Source organism: Prunus persica, chromosome G3 (assembly GCF_000346465.2).
Source record: "Prunus persica cultivar Lovell chromosome G3, Prunus_persica_NCBIv2, whole genome shotgun sequence".
NCBI classification, from domain to species: Eukaryota; Viridiplantae; Streptophyta; class Magnoliopsida; order Rosales; family Rosaceae; genus Prunus; species Prunus persica.
The window spans coordinates 684,414-701,021 of record NC_034011.1 but is presented as its reverse complement, the minus strand read 5'-3'; the positions used below and the strand labels follow the sequence as shown (position 1 = coordinate 701,021).

Genomic DNA, 16,608 nt, shown 5'->3' with positions numbered 1-16,608 from the left:
GTGGGTTTCGCCGAGTTCGAATCATGTTGGCTTGAGTTAGCGTCGAGGGAGAGGGAGAGGGAGATGTAGCAGAGAGACAAAGAGAGAGGGAGAGGTAGCAGAGAGACAAAGAGAGAGGGAGAGGTAGCAGAGAGAGATGGAGAAATAATGAGAGGGAGTTGCAGCTAGGGTTAAGAGACGAAGGAAGGGAGATAGGAGAGAGGCTCTTCTGAGGGAGAGAGAATGGTTAGATAACTTAGATGTGTCCGTGAGTTGTAGTTTTGGAGTCCAATCAAGTGTTGCAGGGTACATGGTACACTCTTAAATAACCACTCAAACCTTGCCACATGTAAACTAAATTAAATAAATAATAAATTGATTTATAATCGGTCCGGTTCGGTTTAGGACAGTTTTTAAAACTCTCAAACCACAGCTGAACCAAACCAAACCGGTTCGGTTCGGTTTTCAAAATGTTGACTTTTTCTTTGGTCAAAACCAAACCAAACCAATCCAATATAATCGGTTCGGCCGGATTGATGCCCACCCCTACTTTTGATACATATTTTTCTATTTGGAAGTTGTGTAAGATAAAATAATTAACATTGTTAAATCCATCTCATTATTTACGTGGACTTGATTTGATTTTGTAATTTATCCTTTGTCATGTATCTTGCAAATAAACCTGTGTTACAAATTAATTGATCCAAAGATTCTTGGGAGACGAAAGCCTCACTCTACGACACCAACTAATATCAACAAAGAGAAGATAGTTAATTCGATTCTTTTTATTCTTTATTATATTATCTTTCTTTGTATTTTCGTTACTTATTAGTAAACATGTCATTTCTATAGTTGGTTTGCGGAATAGGCCTATCTCATGGAAGAGTTTCTCAAAAGTTCGGAATAATGTGAGCAATTATTTATAATACGTGGTGGTAGGGTGGGTCAAGAACTATGGATATAATTTCTTCTTTGCATAAATCATACACTTTCTTTTGCGCGCATTAACAACAATTATGCGTACTTTTTCTGGATAGAATTAGATATGGTGGCTTACGTGTACTGCAAACAAGCCATGTTTGTTCAAGGTGGAGTTGATTACAAAGAAGAGGATATTTTTCAGCACTAGCATCGCAATCGCATGCTGCATGCGAAGAAGAGCCATTTCGGACCAATTCGGTGGACAACGGGGACACGTGAACATGTCATGTCTTGTTCTGGAAAAATGGACTACTCCTCCAACCTTACAAGGCCTCTGGATTAGGCTAGTCTGCATGCTTATAGTTCTGTGACGCTAGTACAATCATTGATTAATAATTATGATATTATCGTAATTGTACATGACTGACTTACGTTAGCAAAATTCTTAAATACCCTGTAACGAGACATTTTTAGTTTGTGACCTTGGTTCAACATACAACTAAAATATCCAAAAACTTGAGGCGCTAGAAGCTTCAAAACGCAGTTGTCTTTCCTTTTTGGTCATCATGCGTCCAAAGACACTAACTCAAAACATTTCTTAAATTTAATCATATTATTATCTCTCCTTTAATAATTGTAGTGTCATTTAAAATGTTAGGCTGAAAAGATTTGCATTTCACGTGTTCATATACTCGTTGAGATCCACAATGAATTATTATTATTATTACTATTAGACATGTGCATTATCATATTTTCATAAAATGAACTAAAGTAGATTAGAATAATGTATCTTGATTTATTGTGGATCACTTAACGTGATTTATTTGGTTTTGTTTTAAAAAGTCTTGTTATTAATAATTACGATTCGTTTGAGAGTGATACTAGATATGTCATAATTACTTTCGGAGAGAAGCACTTCCCATGTGGTTCTCCATAAAATCACTTAAAATCACTACAGAGATTATATATGAAGAGGTAATTCTCCACAGAAGTCCTTTTTAGTCTATCCAAAATCACTCTCACACGAGCCTTTAATAGTCAATTACCCAGCCACACAACCCTAATAATACATTCCTTAATCTACTCTTCCCTACATAATACTGTTCCAAATATCTCATAAAATTCTAAATTATGACAAAATAAAGAGAGTCATCAACTCCTTCTTCAAATGCATAGACTGGTCCATGACAGCATATATATATTGTCTTCAAGAGCAGCAACTCACATGTTTTATAGAGCACAGGTTGTCTTGAAGCAATTAATAAGTGCCCAGTTGTTCATCAAATAAGCTAAGACACATTCACGTGCATGGATAATAATTCATTATATTAACCAATACAATAACATGCATGAGTTAAAAGACCGACAACTTCGATATTAAGTGATCACTTCCAAAACTACCAGCTGGGATCTCCAGACGAACTTATTACTTCCACATTTGTTTTCTTCTATAATCCATACCCTACACAATTAACTCTTTTTTATCTCTTATTGCGGCTCTAAATAAGTCATCTTGTGACCTTTCCTTCTTCTTTAGAGATATTTTCAAATTTTTTTGTTGTTGAAAAAACTGAGGATAATCAAGGTGCAATTATGTGACATGACTTTCAATTCAACCTCTCCTCTCTTTAGGCTTGTAACAAGATCGAATTCGGATGAGATTAGCTTTAATCCAAGTCCAAATCCATTTATAATCAGATTCAGAGTCAACTGATCAATCCACATCGGATTTGAAATAAAAAATATTATTCATATAATATATATATATAGTCATTATCAATCAAATTGCTCTTAACAAGTCAAATTAATATTCATGTAATTAACAATAGACTTGTTGACTTTCTAGAATACCAAAATTTTTAGACTTGTTGACACACTCTATTAACATTGACCGGTGGTAGTTATAGTCTAAAATATTGACGAAATATTGAGGATATTATCGTTTTTTCGAGTCACAGATATTTCGGAACGTATCTTTACACATATCGTATAAATATCAATAATATCATAAAATATATATGTTGATAATTTCGCTCACACTTTAGCAATATTTTGTCAAAATATCGCTATAATATCAAAAATATTGATGCATGCACAGACCCAAAGGGGATTCGAATTCCTGCCATTTCACTCCTCCAACGCCTTAACCACCATATTGCTTATGTTTTTGTGATAATATGCAAATGAGAACTTTATGTGGTACTAAGTCACTTATATATGCAATGTATAAAGTGTAAAATATTGTAGTAAATCATTATATATAAATGATTATGGTGTATTTAATATTCTTTCATCAATTACTACATATTTTCTACACTTACAATGTTTGTGGCTCGCTATATATTCAACTTAAATTAGTTAAACCCATCATGCAATGCATTAACTTCCAATTTTTTGTGATAAACTAATAGATAATTGACTAAATAAACATCTTCCAAAGTTTCAATAAAAAAATTCCAAGTTTTTCTTACAATTTCCGTGGTTTTTATTCAATTTTTATAGATATCGATAATATCCCGATATTTCCATCAAAATTTCAGTGTTTTTGAACTACCAACATTTTCGATACCATCAATATGTTAGACCTTGATGGTAGCCCTTATTAATAGCATGGGTAGAACTTGCCCTAAAAACCGGCTCATCAAGGAAGGATGCTCAAGGGCTCTTAAACCAGTCTAGGATGCTATTTTTCCAATGTGGGATCTTGAGTCATAAGTAACACATTGACTTTGAAAGACATGGAAAATGGATATATAAATACGAAACACTTAAAAACCCCAATTTCATGAAACAAGCTTACAAGGCATATACAAAATTTCATCCACCGTGCGGAGAACTACTGCCTATGGAGAAAACTGAACAGTGGTTCCCCCACATAAAGGACTACAAAAAGACACTCACCCTTCCCCACAACAAGAATCACAATTACAAAACCTACCTATTACTCAAAAAATCAACCTGTATATCCCCTGCTCACAAGGGGACTGCTCCTACATTGCTATACCAGACGGTCAACTATGCTTTGAACAGAATGTCGACTTATGTCACGCAATCATCGTCCTTCGTGAAGATCTTCAGAGAAAACTGCGGCCCTAGACACATTGTCATTATCTAAGGCACTTAGACCAGAGTAAGGACCAGACGAGAACATTGAAGATGACACATCGGACTCAAAGGTAGTTGATGACTGCCTGTGATTGGGTCTGGCAGTGGAAGAGGTTAACATGGAATCCTGATACTCGGTGATTCGTTGCACCATCTTCAATGACTGTACCACTTCACCCATTGTAGGGCGTTGGCTTGCCTCAGGAGCAACACAAGCTGCTGCAATCGTGCAAACTCGTACAAAATCTTCCGTTGGGTACTTTCCTTCAAGACTAGGATCAGCGAGCTCATCCAGCCTATCCTTGTCCCTAAGAATTGGCCTTGCCTGGAAGATAGAAAACCCAATGTCTCACTCTCCCATCCAAAATAATAATGGCAAAAGACGAATTGAATATACTTTATGCTTCAAAAGAAGGAACAAATATACCACTAGTTTTTTTCTTTTTCTTTCTTTCCTAAGAATATTAAACTGGTTACTTTTTATCCTTTTCGATAGAAATGGTCAATTTAAAAACAGAAGAATGAGGGGCTGTATGAATAATACTAACCCAGGTCACAAGATTCTCCTGCCCAGCTGGCTGTGACATATCTACAGGCTTTCTTCCAGTGAGTAATTCAAGAAGGACAACCCCATAGCTGTAAACATCACTTTTAACAAGTAGGTGTCCAGTCATGGCGTACTCTGGAGCTACGTACCTGTAAAATTAAATAATTACATCTAAGTGCCATTCCAAATGATAGAAATGACAAGCTAAGTATGCTAGAAATTGAGACCAACCCGAATGTTCCCATCACACGAGTAGAAAGATAATTTGCTCTGCCTTCAGGTGCCTGTTTAGCCAGGCCAAAATCAGCAACTTTAGCATGAAAGTTGTTCTCTAGCAATATATTGGATGCTTTAAAATCTCTGTGGATAACGCACGGTTGTGAGTCCTCATGCAGGTAAGCAAGTCCTCTGGCAGCATCAAGTGCAATCTTCATTCGGGTGTCCCAATCTAAAGGACAATTTACTCCCAGGGGACCTGAGATGGGAGGAGAGAGAAAGAGAGAGAGCATTGTCAGCAATGCACATAAAAAGAAAAAAGTATTTTCTATTTTGAGGCGCTACACCCAGTAATAATTAAATAAATTTAGTGAAACAGTTAACTTTAGATGGCATTATGTGATTCAAGAAATTACCATGAAGCCAGGCCTCCAAGCTTCCATTTGGCACAAGCTCATAGCACAGTAAGTTTTGTGAGGAGTCACGACTGCTATAGTAACCCACAAGTTTCACCAGATTACGATGATGCAGCCTGCTAAGCATCTCAACCTCAACCAAGAACTCCTTATCCCCCTGTTGCCCTCCGTTAGTAAGTCTTTTAATTGCAACAGCTGTACCATCACTTAAGACGCCCTTGAACACCCTGCCAAAACCACCCTCTCCGAGTATGCTTGCAGGTTCAAAGTTGTTTGTTGCTTGTTTAAGTTCTTCAAATGCCAGAAACCGAGTGCTGCTTGGGTGGGGTAGAGATCCTACTGCTGGAACTGTTTCGACGCTGCTCTGCTTTTCTGGGGCTGAAAAAGTCCACAAAAAGAGGAGGAAAAAAAAGCATGAAATAAGCAACTTGAACAGAAAATCTATACTACTACTAATGCAGAAAAGTCAAACTCAAATCTATTTCAAGTTTCTGCTTTGGTGTTTCATGCAACTCTTTTCATCAGATCTTCAAATTTTTTCTGCAGCTGGTTAACTGGATTTAGATCATTGAAAATGCAACTAGTTAAAAAACTTTAACCATATTTATACACAGACATACACCATTTGTTCACATTGTCAGGCATGATTTACATTTACATTTATTGCTTTTTTAGTAACGAGATAGGAATATCATCTGGATAATAATATCTTCATGACTGCAAACTCTGAAAGCGTAATTAAAGGTTGGTCCACACAATGGTTCCTAGCAGTAGTAAGTTATGACCAGGATAATATCCAAAGATCATGGATACCACTGAAACCAGAAGAAAACAGGAAAATGTATGAATCTGAAAATGGAACCACATACCTGTTTCTATATTAGATTCTTTAGTCTTCTCTCGACGGAACGTGCATAAACAAAGTATAAGCACAGCTATAATGGAAATTAACAGTATTCCGGCACCAATACCAATAATAAGACTCAAATTTGAATGTTTCCCTTTACTTGAAGCAGTTAAGGACGTATGAGTCGGTGATGGTTTTGATGGGGCTTCAACTGGTGATGTAGCAACAGGAGCTTCAAAAAAAAAAACAAAAAACAAAAAACAAGAGCATGTTAATATTCTGATTCATATAATAGAGTTGACTTCTTTGAAGCAAGTAGGCCAACCAGCAAAACAAAAGCACACATTATCTTCAGTAGGGCAAAATTATTACTCTAGCCCTACACAGCCAAAATAATATATACATATATATATAGTAGGGTAAAAGCAAACACACAAATACATTAATGCAGATATTACCTATTTCAAAGTTTTTTGGTCTGGATTAAAAGAATGAAGCTATATCTATTTAGAACTTGAAACATTACTGTTGTCTCACCATAAAGAGTACTGCCATATTGCAAACGAACACAGTATAGAAGATTATATAAACATTGGGGATATGTCAGAATTACCTTGAGAAGCAGGTGGAGGCTTAAACCAAGTTATATTGAGGAGTTTGTAATCGCCCACTAATGCGGGGTCTAAATTAACCTTGTGCATGACAAGAGAAGAGTTTATTGCAGATGCATCACTTGCCGAGAAACTGACCCCTGGATATGGAGTAATATCCATCGAAATATTTAACCTTGATAAGCTGAGTACATAAAAGTTAATCAGCTCTATTTGAGAAACTTTCAAACCAAGCTGCAAAGCTAATTCTTGAAGAAAAAGATTCCAATTAGGATTTTGTGAAACATTTAAGAGGAGGAGGTCAAGCTTAATGGGATAAACACAGTGGCAACCCCGACTTTCGCGTCTCAATACCATGTCTGGTTTGCAACAGTCTGGAAGGAATGAAAAAAAAAACCTTTGTCAGCAAGAGTTAAGTCTCAGCACAATTACATTGTGCATAATAAATAAGAATTGAGTAGTTGATATGTTTTTAATTAGAAATTAGGTAGGAAGTTTAGTAATTCATCACTTGTCAATAACTTCAACATATAAATATTTGGCTTTTTTATGGGAACAGGGAACTATTAAAAAAAATGTATATAATAAAATGAAATAAGGATAAAAAGTCCTTCAAGAAAACACAGCAACCAGTGCTTAAAGGGAAAATTTACTTCAACTCAAAACTCCATAAAATGCTTAGACAAAGAGGCCCAAAGAGAGACTAGAAATTTGACTCTTAAAACCACGTCGTCCATCCTCTTGTCAAATATTATCTTGTTCCTTTCTATCCAAATAGTCAAAATAGAAGCCAAAACTGCACATCTTCAAAGTGTAACAGCCTTCTTCTTTGCCCCATGCCAAATAAGTTCTCAGGAAAAAAAGTGGCAATTTCATAGTTTCTTGGCTAAACCCCGCACAATTCATGAACACTTGCAACAATCTACTGCACACACTTGCAAGAATTCCTTTTGGTGAATCGTAAAAAGAGATCCCCCTTAAGAAGGGGTTTGTGTGTGTATATATTTATTTATTTATTTATATGGTTCTGAAAAGGGACCTCTCTTTCTAAGAAAAGAAACAGACAGCATACGTGATCCAGTAACCCAACTTGATAATCTGACCATTCTTTAAGGCCTCGTTTAAGGATCATCCCAACAGAAAAAAAGCCAAACTAGAAACCATTTAGTCATCTTTACAGTGATTAGAAAAAAGAGACGAACTAAAACCATCATGATGCTAATGAAACGTCTACTATATTTTTTATTTGGCCTTTTTTTTTTTGTTCGTAAGGATGACCATTGAAGGGAGATATAAAAAATGAAAAAGTCTATGTGACTTTCTTTTCTTATGAGAAGGACTAAAATAGTGAAGAATAGGCCTATTAGTGATTATCTTACTTTTTATTTATTTATGATAAAGCAGTCATCTGAAATTATTGAATTCATAAAAAAAGGGGGGAAAATAAATAACACAGTTCGGAGTGTAACTTACTGGAAATGGAAGGAGTGAGCGGGGGCTGTGCTAAACCCGAAGGGATTGCACCAGCACCCGACTGTGCTGGGGCAATATTCTGAAAGCCAGCAAGGGGAGGTGCCAAGCCACTCCTCTTCATTGCTGGCCTTGACAATCGAGAAGTTGCAGGGGGATGACCAGCAGTTATTAAGGGACCATAAAAAGGAGGGAGTGCAGGTGATAGTGCAACTGGCGCAGCACGTGGCAAGAAATGTTTTTGCCAGTGTCTATGGGACACTGGCAAATCAGCAGGCAGGGGAAGATTTGGCATATCAGGTGCTGCCCACGGTGCACCCATGGGAGATATTGATGGTGCTGCATCGATGATGGATATCACATAACAAAACAAAAGCAAGTATTTCATCGACAACCATCGGACCTTCTTCAATATTCCTGCATTGTTGATTCAAAATTAGCGTTCAATTCACCCATAAAAAACTACTCACACTCACAGAAGCTCTCGTGATAAGAAAAGCTCTAAACTCGTTACCTAATTTCCAGCTAGATTGGCTCCAGAACAAACACATTAAAACAGTCATAATCTGACATCTAATGCAAGTTTTACAAAGAATGGTTCACATGGTTGCAGGGACCCAAGAAAACAAAAACATCACTCACTTTGTGAGCCCTAATCGAATGTCTTCATAAAGGGACAAAACCCATAATTATTATTTCTCCTCTTTTTCCGTACTTTTTTCTGCATCCAAATAAAGGGTTACTATGCAACCGGAGCACCTCGCTACCACTCAATTCATAACCAGAAAAACGCAAAATAGCTCTTTTAATTAATAAGCTTACTCACTAAAAAAGTTGTTGGAATTATGGATAGAAAAATCAGCAAAAAATAAAAAAGTATAAGCTTTAAATCGATTAAACAACTAAGTCCTCACTTTAAGAACAATGAGCAACGAAATTAGAATTAGCGGTGGGGATGGGAGAGAACCTGTGAGCTCAGACATCATCGACGCCGTCGATTACTGGGTAACGCTTCAGATCTGAAATCAACAGCGAGATCACGACCGTCAATTAGCGCAGACTTGAACAGGAAGCAACACTAGGAGCTGAGACCGCTGCTAACAGAGCTCAAACGAGGATCAACGGCGGAGACATGGTCGTGAAAATCCGAGCTCGGAACAGTGAACTCAAAGTCGAAATCACCATGGCCGAGTTCAATCGTTGGAACGGAGTGAGTTGAATTCATAAGTTGGGTCCCGTTTTCCGAGAGAAAAAGAGAAAGAGAAAGAGAAGTTTGTGACTGTTGGTGGAGGTATCGTTGAGTTCACTCTGTTATCAGTGCTTTTTGCTTTTTTTTGTTTTTTTAATCGTTTGGTTTGTGGGGAGGCGCACAGGCTCTTTTTCGTTGCTAACGTGCGCGGTTAACGGAAATAACAACAGACAAATTAACGGTAAAAAAAGGGACTTTTGGCTTGGCTCCTCCTAGCAGGAAGTGGGTTACAATATTGTATGGCAGCAGAGCACGGCTATGAATGGTGTTTCTTTCTGTGTTGTGTGTGAAATGAAAGTGTCTGTTTTTTAGGAAGTGGGTTACAATTTCTACCATATGTAACCACGTCATCTTCTGGATATACTTAAGACCTTGAGATTAAAGCTCTATTCTACTAACAGAGCGATTAAGGAGCCTCCTCATCTCACAATTCGCATATTTTCCAACTTCAATTTAAGTAGTCAAACTTTTGGACTAATGGAGTGATTTAGTGACTATTTTCAAGTATATTTGGACGAAGAGGTATATCATCAACGTCTCCATAATCACGCATACTTGGAAACAATCATTAGAATGGTTAAGACGAGATTTAGGAGGATGTTTTACACATTTGAAATGCAAACCAAGAAAATAATATTAGGAGTCAATACCAATTGGATATTAAGGCCAACTCGTATGATCAAGTACTTCAAGATGGTGCTCTTGTGGCTCGTAATGTATGGCCACCACCAGGGGTATACCGTATACTTGTCGTAGGCTGCAACTCCAGAGGATGATGCATATTTGGAACTACTTAATCTTGATGCTGAATCATATGCTTTAGTTGATCTCACTAGTTCCGGATCACCAAGAGAGAAGGCCCTCCAGGATGATCATCTTGAACTTGTGATTCCTCATATACCTGTTGTAAAAACACCTTTGCAGCTAGTTTGTTTGTTTGTTTTTTTTTTATCAACTAATTTTTGTAATGACTAATTAGAGATTGTTGATGGCCCAAAATTGTACATAACTTAGGATTTGTTTGGGACTGTTTATCTAGAAAGTACTTTTGCTTATAAGAGCTTCTAACAAAGTGCTATAAAAATCTTGAATTTTCATAAAAAATTAAAGTACTTTGTGTTTCATGAAGAAGCACATAGCAGGTGCTTTTCCAGAAAGCGTTTCTATGACCTAGAAACGTTTCTAAACTTTTATGCCAAACGCTGTTACAAGTGCTTTTAGTAATCAAAAAGCGCTTTTAGTCTTTCCAGAAGCACTCCCAAACAGGCCCTTAGGGTGATATGTATTTGATGGATGTTGTGTGAATCAATAGGCAACGTCTTTCGGCAGGTGTGTGTAAGCATGTAAAAAACATAAATGTAAGTAGTTTACTTGAATGCGCTACGTTCACAAAGAGAGATGCTCTCACCATAATAAAAGTATAGTTGTTTACAATGTACAAGGAGTTGGTCTTAAAAATAAAGAGAAGAAGAGAGAGAATCATTTTAAAGTGAAGAGTGGAGTCCCACTCTCTCACTTCTTGTAATATGTCGATATGGGCTCACTTCTTGTAATATGTCGATGTGGTACTATAGATATTTTCTCTAATTACTTGGTTAATCACGTTACCAACATATGATTTAACGCGGCTCTAACAATCTAATTTAGTCTTTTTCAAATAAAATAACAATTACACCATTGACTGGTAACCATTGTAATAAGTTTACAAATTGGTGTAATTGTTATTTTATTTGAAAAAAATTTAATGGACAATTTTACGTAAAGAAATTGGGCCTGGCCCAGGCTAAGAGAAGAAAGCCCAATAATGTAACGAATCCCAAAAGAAAAGAAAAGATATCCAATACAAAAATGTCGATTAGGACCCAATCAGCACCCGACCCGGAACCATCTGGCCCGATCCCAAATCTTAGTTGATAGTCGGCGACCGTTGGCCCCCTCCGGCTTACTTCTCGTTAAACCCGCTCTTCCTATCTCGTCAGAGCTGAAACCCCTAACCAATTCCAAACCCTAGACCTAGGGTTTATCTTTTTCAAGCTCTCTCTCTCACACACACATACCAATTTAGGGTTTTCTTCACTGCAACCAAACCTTACAAATTTTCAAAGATGTCGAAGAGAAAATTCGGATTCGAAGGCTTTGGCATAAACAAGCAATCGACTTTCAACTTCGAGCGGTCCCAGCAAGCGCCTCAGCGACTATACGTGCCTCCGTCGTCGCGTGGACAAAGCCACGACAACTACGAAGACACCGACCTTGACAACATCGATTACGACGATAACGATGGTTCCAAGGACCCTGGCAATAACAACAATCACGACGAAGGTGGCGGTGGCGGTGAAAATGATGAAATTGACCCTCTTGACGCGTTCATGGAGAGCATTCACGAGGAGGTGAGGTCGGCGCCGCCCCCGAAGCCGAAAGAGAAGGCTGAGAAGTACAAGGACGATGAGGAGGATGATCCTATGGAGAGTTTTTTGAGGGCCAAGAAGGACGTGACGCTGACGCTGGCCTCCGATGCGTTACACGCTGGATACGACTCCGACGAGGAGGTCTATGCGGCTGCGAAGGCCGTCGATGCGGGAATGTTGGAGTACGATTCGGATGATAATCCCATTGTTCTGGACAAGAGGAAAATTGAGCCGATTGCAGCTCTCGATCATAGTTCGATCGACTACGAGTCCTTTAATAAGGATTTTTACGAGGAGAAAGAGTCAATTTCAGGTAAATTCCAATCAAGCAACTGAGAAGTTTGTTTCCGTTTTAATAATTCAATTAGTTGGTCTGAATTTAGTAGAAATGTACTTCAAATATTTTAAATTTGAATGACAATGAAAATATTTGATTGGTAGAAGTTCTCAAGTAGAAATTTGAATGGGAAGGATGTAGTTTATGGGCAGATTTTCCATAATGAAGACTTATTAACTCATGTTTTGTTTTCCTTATTTAGGGATGAGTGAGGAGGATGTTGCTGAGTACAAGAAGAGCTTGGCCATCCGTGCGTCAGGTTTTGATGTACCGAGGCCACTTAAGACATTTGAAGAGTGTGGATTTTCTTCACAGCTCGTGAGTGCAATAAAGAAACAAGATTATGAAAAGCCTACACCTATACAGTGCCAAGCTCTACCCATAGTTCTTTCTGGGAGAGATATCATTGGTATTGCAAAAACTGGTTCTGGAAAGACTGCAGCCTTTGTCCTTCCTATGATAGTCCACATTATGGATCAGCCGGAACTTCAGAAAGAAGAGGGTCCTATTGGAGTGATATGTGCACCTACTAGAGAGCTGGCGCACCAAATATACTTAGAGGCCAAGAAATTTTCCAAATCACATGGGATACGTGTCTCTGCTGTATACGGTGGAATGTCTAAGCTTGATCAATTCAAAGAACTTAAGGCAGGATGTGAGATAGTTGTTGCTACTCCTGGGAGATTGATAGACATGCTTAAAATGAAGGCACTGACGATGCTGAGGGCAACTTACCTAGTACTTGATGAGGCTGATCGGATGTTTGACCTTGGGTTTGAGCCTCAAATTAGGTCTATTGTTGGTCAGATTCGGCCAGACCGACAGACATTGCTCTTTTCTGCGACAATGCCCCGTAAAGTTGAAAAGTTGGCCAGGGAGATTCTCTCTGATCCAATAAGAGTTACAGTGGGTGAGGTGGGAATGGCCAATGAGGATATCACTCAGGTTGTTCAAGTAATTCCTACTGATGCTGAGAAGTTGCCTTGGCTTCTTGAGAAGTTACCTGGAATGATCGATGAGGGTGATGTTTTAGTATTTGCTTCAAAAAAAGCTGCAGTGGATGAGATTGAATCACAGCTTTCCCAGAAGGGTTTTAAAGTCACAGCTCTGCATGGTGACAAGGACCAGGCATCTCGGATGGATATTTTGCAAAAATTTAAATCTGGCATTTACCATGTTCTTATTGCAACTGATGTTGCTGCTCGTGGTCTTGACATCAAGTCAATTAAGTCAGTTGTGAACTTTGATATTGCAAAAGACATGGACATGCACGTCCATCGAATTGGTAGAACAGGTCGTGCTGGTGATAAAGATGGGACTGCATACACCCTTATAACTCAGAAAGAGGCACGGTTTGCTGGTGAATTGGTTAATAGCTTGGTTGCTGCTGGTCAGAATGTCTCCACGGAGCTCATGGACCTTGCAATGAAGGTAGTTTCGTAGTACTATTAACGTATTGTTATGGCTTATATATTCAGTTTATGCATGCATCCACCTATGTTAGTTTCTTTTAGTTTTAGAGCTGGTGGCTATAACCATAGTTTTGCAATCCTAATAATGCATTATGTTCTGAGTCCAGGAAAATACAAGTTATTAGATATACTCTGCTAAGATGTTCTCTTTTAATGCAATATTTAGATAAGTACATCTGCAAGTGTCTGTCTCATAAATAAACTATATTTATGTGCACTCCATTATATAGGTGCATAGGTTGGTGATGTAGAACAGATATTATGCATTCTGCATCGGTTGGTCCTGATTAGTAGTGCACTTTGAGATTTGATGAACTGTTTAGTCGTTCAAGACCACATTTTGAATTGCTTTAGTATGTTGTTGGATTTACAGGGCTGTATGGATCGTTGGTTTAATACTGTCATGATTACCCATTGCTGAAAAAGTGCCTAGTTTTGATGGTTAGACGGTTTGTAGTACTCCCATCTTGACTTGTAAACCAGTTCTACATTACAATGAGTTCTTGGGGTGTTTGCGTGGATTGAAGAATAGAGATTAATTGAAAGCTCAAGCTTAGTCCTATCTAGAGAATATTTTAGGGACTTATTATGTAGTGGGGTGTTAGCGTAGTGCGGTGTTTTATGTTAAACTGGATTATGCGGGCCCCCTTAAAATAAGAAGCGAGTGTTACCAAATGCAGGAGAGAGTCCTATTTAAGGCTGTACCTCCTAGCCCCGTGTAGAAACAGGCCGTTAGTATACTATCACATATTATTAGACATTAATGCACCAGTTATCATATGGTTCCACGTGCACTAATATTACATAGTTTTACATTTCAAGAGCCATTGATGCAGAATGTCCTCAGTTCCGGCCGTAGGATTTTAATGTTTGTTTTCTATCTGTCATGTAGCTTTGTGTTTCGTATCTATCATACACTACAATACTATTCATGCTGTTTTTTGTTTGTTTTTTTGTGTGTGGGTAGTAGCAGTTTCTATCACCTATGTGTATGTGCATCTCTATGTTTTATTGAGGGTGTCATTGTCTCCTGTGTGGAACTTCTGATGCTCTCCCTTACTATGTTTCTTGTATTATCGTAGATGTTAGTATGAGATCTTACATGCTCTATTTTAATGGGATTTGTAATTTATCAGGATGGCAGATTCAGGTCTAAACGTGATTCAAGAAAAGGAGGTATAAATTTTGATCATATTATAGCTGCTATTTCTTTAGATGCTTTTGCAAGGATAAGGATACTCACTTTTGCTGGGTTCTTGTAGGAGGCCCATTACATATTATATTAGCCTTTTCTAGCATTTCAAATGATTATAGTGTACGGGTTCTGCAGGTGGAAAGAAGGGTAGAGGGAGGGGCGGTGGTGGTGGTGGCGGCGGCGGCGGCGGTCGAGGTGTGCGTGGGGTGGATTATGGTCTGGGTATTGGATATAATTCGGAATCCAATAATTCATCATCTCATACTCCTACTAGTCGATCTGCTGCAGTAACTTCTCTGAGGACAGGAATGATGTCTCAGTTCAAGACCAAGTTTGTTGCTGCTGCATCAAACTCTCCAAGTCAGGGTTCAGGTAACAGCTCTAGTGTTCCCCAGAGACCAGCATTAAGAGGATTTGTATCGGGTGGCTCCATTGGCGGGGACATATTTAGAACTCAGGCAACAAATACAGTTACTCCTGCTCCTACATCAGTCGTAAACATATCTTCTCAGAACTCTGGAGAAAATGCCAGTCAGAAGCCTTCTGAAAGGTTAATACGATGTTCTGGTCTACACTTCATTTAGAGTTGTCCATGTTTGCACGTAATTAATTGTGGTGCTGATCAGGTTCATTTGTTGTCTCCATTGCAGTTCTAGAGATAAACCTAGAGAACGTCGGAGGCGCTCTGGTTGGGATTGTTAGTCATACAGTTGAAGAACACCACTCTCACATAAATGAGAACTCTTGTTTTTGTTGTAGATCAAGTCCTGATATGCCTGTATTATGTTGATCTTGGTAAGTTCTATTTTTATTTTTTATTTTTGGTAACTAAAGGTGTATGCTTGTACTTTTGACTTCACTCAGAAATTGGCTTCTGCAGCTAGATCAATCAATTTAGTCAATTTCTCATTGTGTTTTTAAGTTAAAAAAAGATAATTTAGTGAACTGGATTGACTTGCTGCACAAATAGTGGATGATCTTTGTGCTTGTACCACTTATGGTAAAATAGTTTGACACATTATTTTGTTTATGCCCCATTCTTTTATTTCTTGTGTATTGGTTTGCAGCAAACCTCTGCTTTGTATTGGACTGTACATCCACTTCTTGATTTCAAATAAAATGGCCTCAATTAGACTCTGTGCAAGACTAGTCATGCCTCTATTTCTTTTTCATGCTGTTGCAGATCAAGGAAATTACTTGTCCCAAAATTAAATGTTAAAAAAGGAAAGGAAAGAGAGTTCGCAGATGAAGTGCTTTATACAAACGGTATCTCATGTGTGCCCAATGTTCTATTTTCTTTTTTTTTTATTTAAAAAAAAGGAGAGGTTGTTGAGTATGAGTAGGAAGATGCAGAGTACATATGATTTGTTTTTCTATACAACCCTAATGTCAGCAATTTAGTTGTTTTGTAAATTAATTTGCTTATCTATTTTTTTTTTCTTCAGAATTCATGTTTATATTCAAGTTGGTTATCCCAAAATGGAATACTAAAATTAGCAAATTGGTTTTAAACCATAAACTCTTTAATGCTACACTTACCACATTTTTATTCCACATTTTTATACCACATCATGTGGCATGTTCATATTATATGCCACATCAATTAAATCATTGAAGTGTATTTTAATTAAGGCAATTAGAAAAACAAATACTTGAATAAATTATAAAAGAAAAGAAAATATTAAATAATTTTAATTGATGAGGTTGTCAATCTCAACTGCCACATAAGATGGTATAAAAATGTGTTATACAAATGTGGTAAGAGTATCATTATTCAACTTTAAATGGTTTAAAATCTCAAATGAATTTAAGCCTTCAATTACTAACGGTTTATC

At 37.7% G+C, this 16,608-nt stretch overlaps 2 protein-coding genes across 5 annotated transcripts; one reads left to right on the top strand and one right to left on the bottom strand.

Annotated features, from left to right (window-relative positions):
* On the bottom strand, positions 3,629 to 9,688 carry LOC18787999 (probable receptor-like serine/threonine-protein kinase At4g34500). Of its 3 annotated transcripts, XM_020560152.1 has the most exons (9): positions 9,080 to 9,687; positions 8,755 to 8,833; positions 8,116 to 8,529; positions 6,645 to 7,016; positions 6,054 to 6,263; positions 5,185 to 5,562; positions 4,784 to 5,027; positions 4,554 to 4,701; positions 3,629 to 4,330 (listed from the first exon to the last, which is right to left on the bottom strand). In XM_020560152.1, exons 3-9 carry the CDS (start codon positions 8,498 to 8,500, stop codon positions 3,953 to 3,955), a joined length of 2,115 nt encoding a protein of 704 aa, XP_020415741.1. In that variant the 5' UTR covers positions 8,501 to 8,529; positions 8,755 to 8,833; positions 9,080 to 9,687; the 3' UTR covers positions 3,629 to 3,952. The 3 variants fall into 3 exon arrangements, with proteins under 3 accessions (XP_020415741.1, XP_020415738.1, XP_020415739.1); XM_020560149.1 differs by lacking the exons at positions 8,755 to 8,833; positions 9,080 to 9,687 and adding an exon at positions 8,627 to 8,727; XM_020560150.1 differs by lacking the exon at positions 8,755 to 8,833 and having other exon boundaries at positions 3,686 to 4,330; positions 9,080 to 9,688.
* LOC18788106 (DEAD-box ATP-dependent RNA helicase 24) lies at positions 11,226 to 16,250 on the top strand. 2 transcript variants are annotated; one of them, XR_002270734.1, is made up of 6 exons: positions 11,226 to 12,082; positions 12,309 to 13,537; positions 14,715 to 14,754; positions 14,909 to 15,323; positions 15,424 to 15,568; positions 15,957 to 16,250. XR_002270734.1 is itself a non-coding variant. In XM_007221403.2 (5 exons), exons 1-5 carry the CDS (start codon positions 11,467 to 11,469, stop codon positions 15,473 to 15,475), a joined length of 2,352 nt encoding a protein of 783 aa, XP_007221465.1. In that variant the 5' UTR covers positions 11,226 to 11,466; the 3' UTR covers positions 15,476 to 15,910. The 2 variants fall into 2 exon arrangements, 1 of the variants encoding a protein (XP_007221465.1); XM_007221403.2 differs by lacking the exon at positions 15,957 to 16,250 and having other exon boundaries at positions 15,424 to 15,910.

Bases quoted from the DNA above. Each gene is read 5' to 3' on its own strand.
- LOC18787999 (XM_020560149.1), bottom strand. From the start codon at position 8,675: ATGACTGTTTTAATGTGTTTGTTCTGGAGCCAATCTAGCTGGAAATTA. The intron at 5,563-6,053 runs GTATGTGGTTCC...GGACTTTTTCAG, and splicing joins AGAATCTAATATAGAAACAG to CCCCAGAAAAGCAGAGCAGC. The intron at 4,331-4,553 runs GTTAGTATTATT...TCTATCTTCCAG, and splicing joins AGGAGAATCTTGTGACCTGG to GCAAGGCCAATTCTTAGGGA.
- LOC18788106 (XM_007221403.2), top strand. From the start codon at position 11,467: ATGTCGAAGAGAAAATTCGGATTCGAAGGCTTTGGCATAAACAAGCAA. The intron at 14,755-14,908 runs GTATAAATTTTG...CGGGTTCTGCAG, and splicing joins ACGTGATTCAAGAAAAGGAG to GTGGAAAGAAGGGTAGAGGG. The intron at 15,324-15,423 runs GTTAATACGATG...TCTCCATTGCAG, and splicing joins AGTCAGAAGCCTTCTGAAAG to TTCTAGAGATAAACCTAGAG.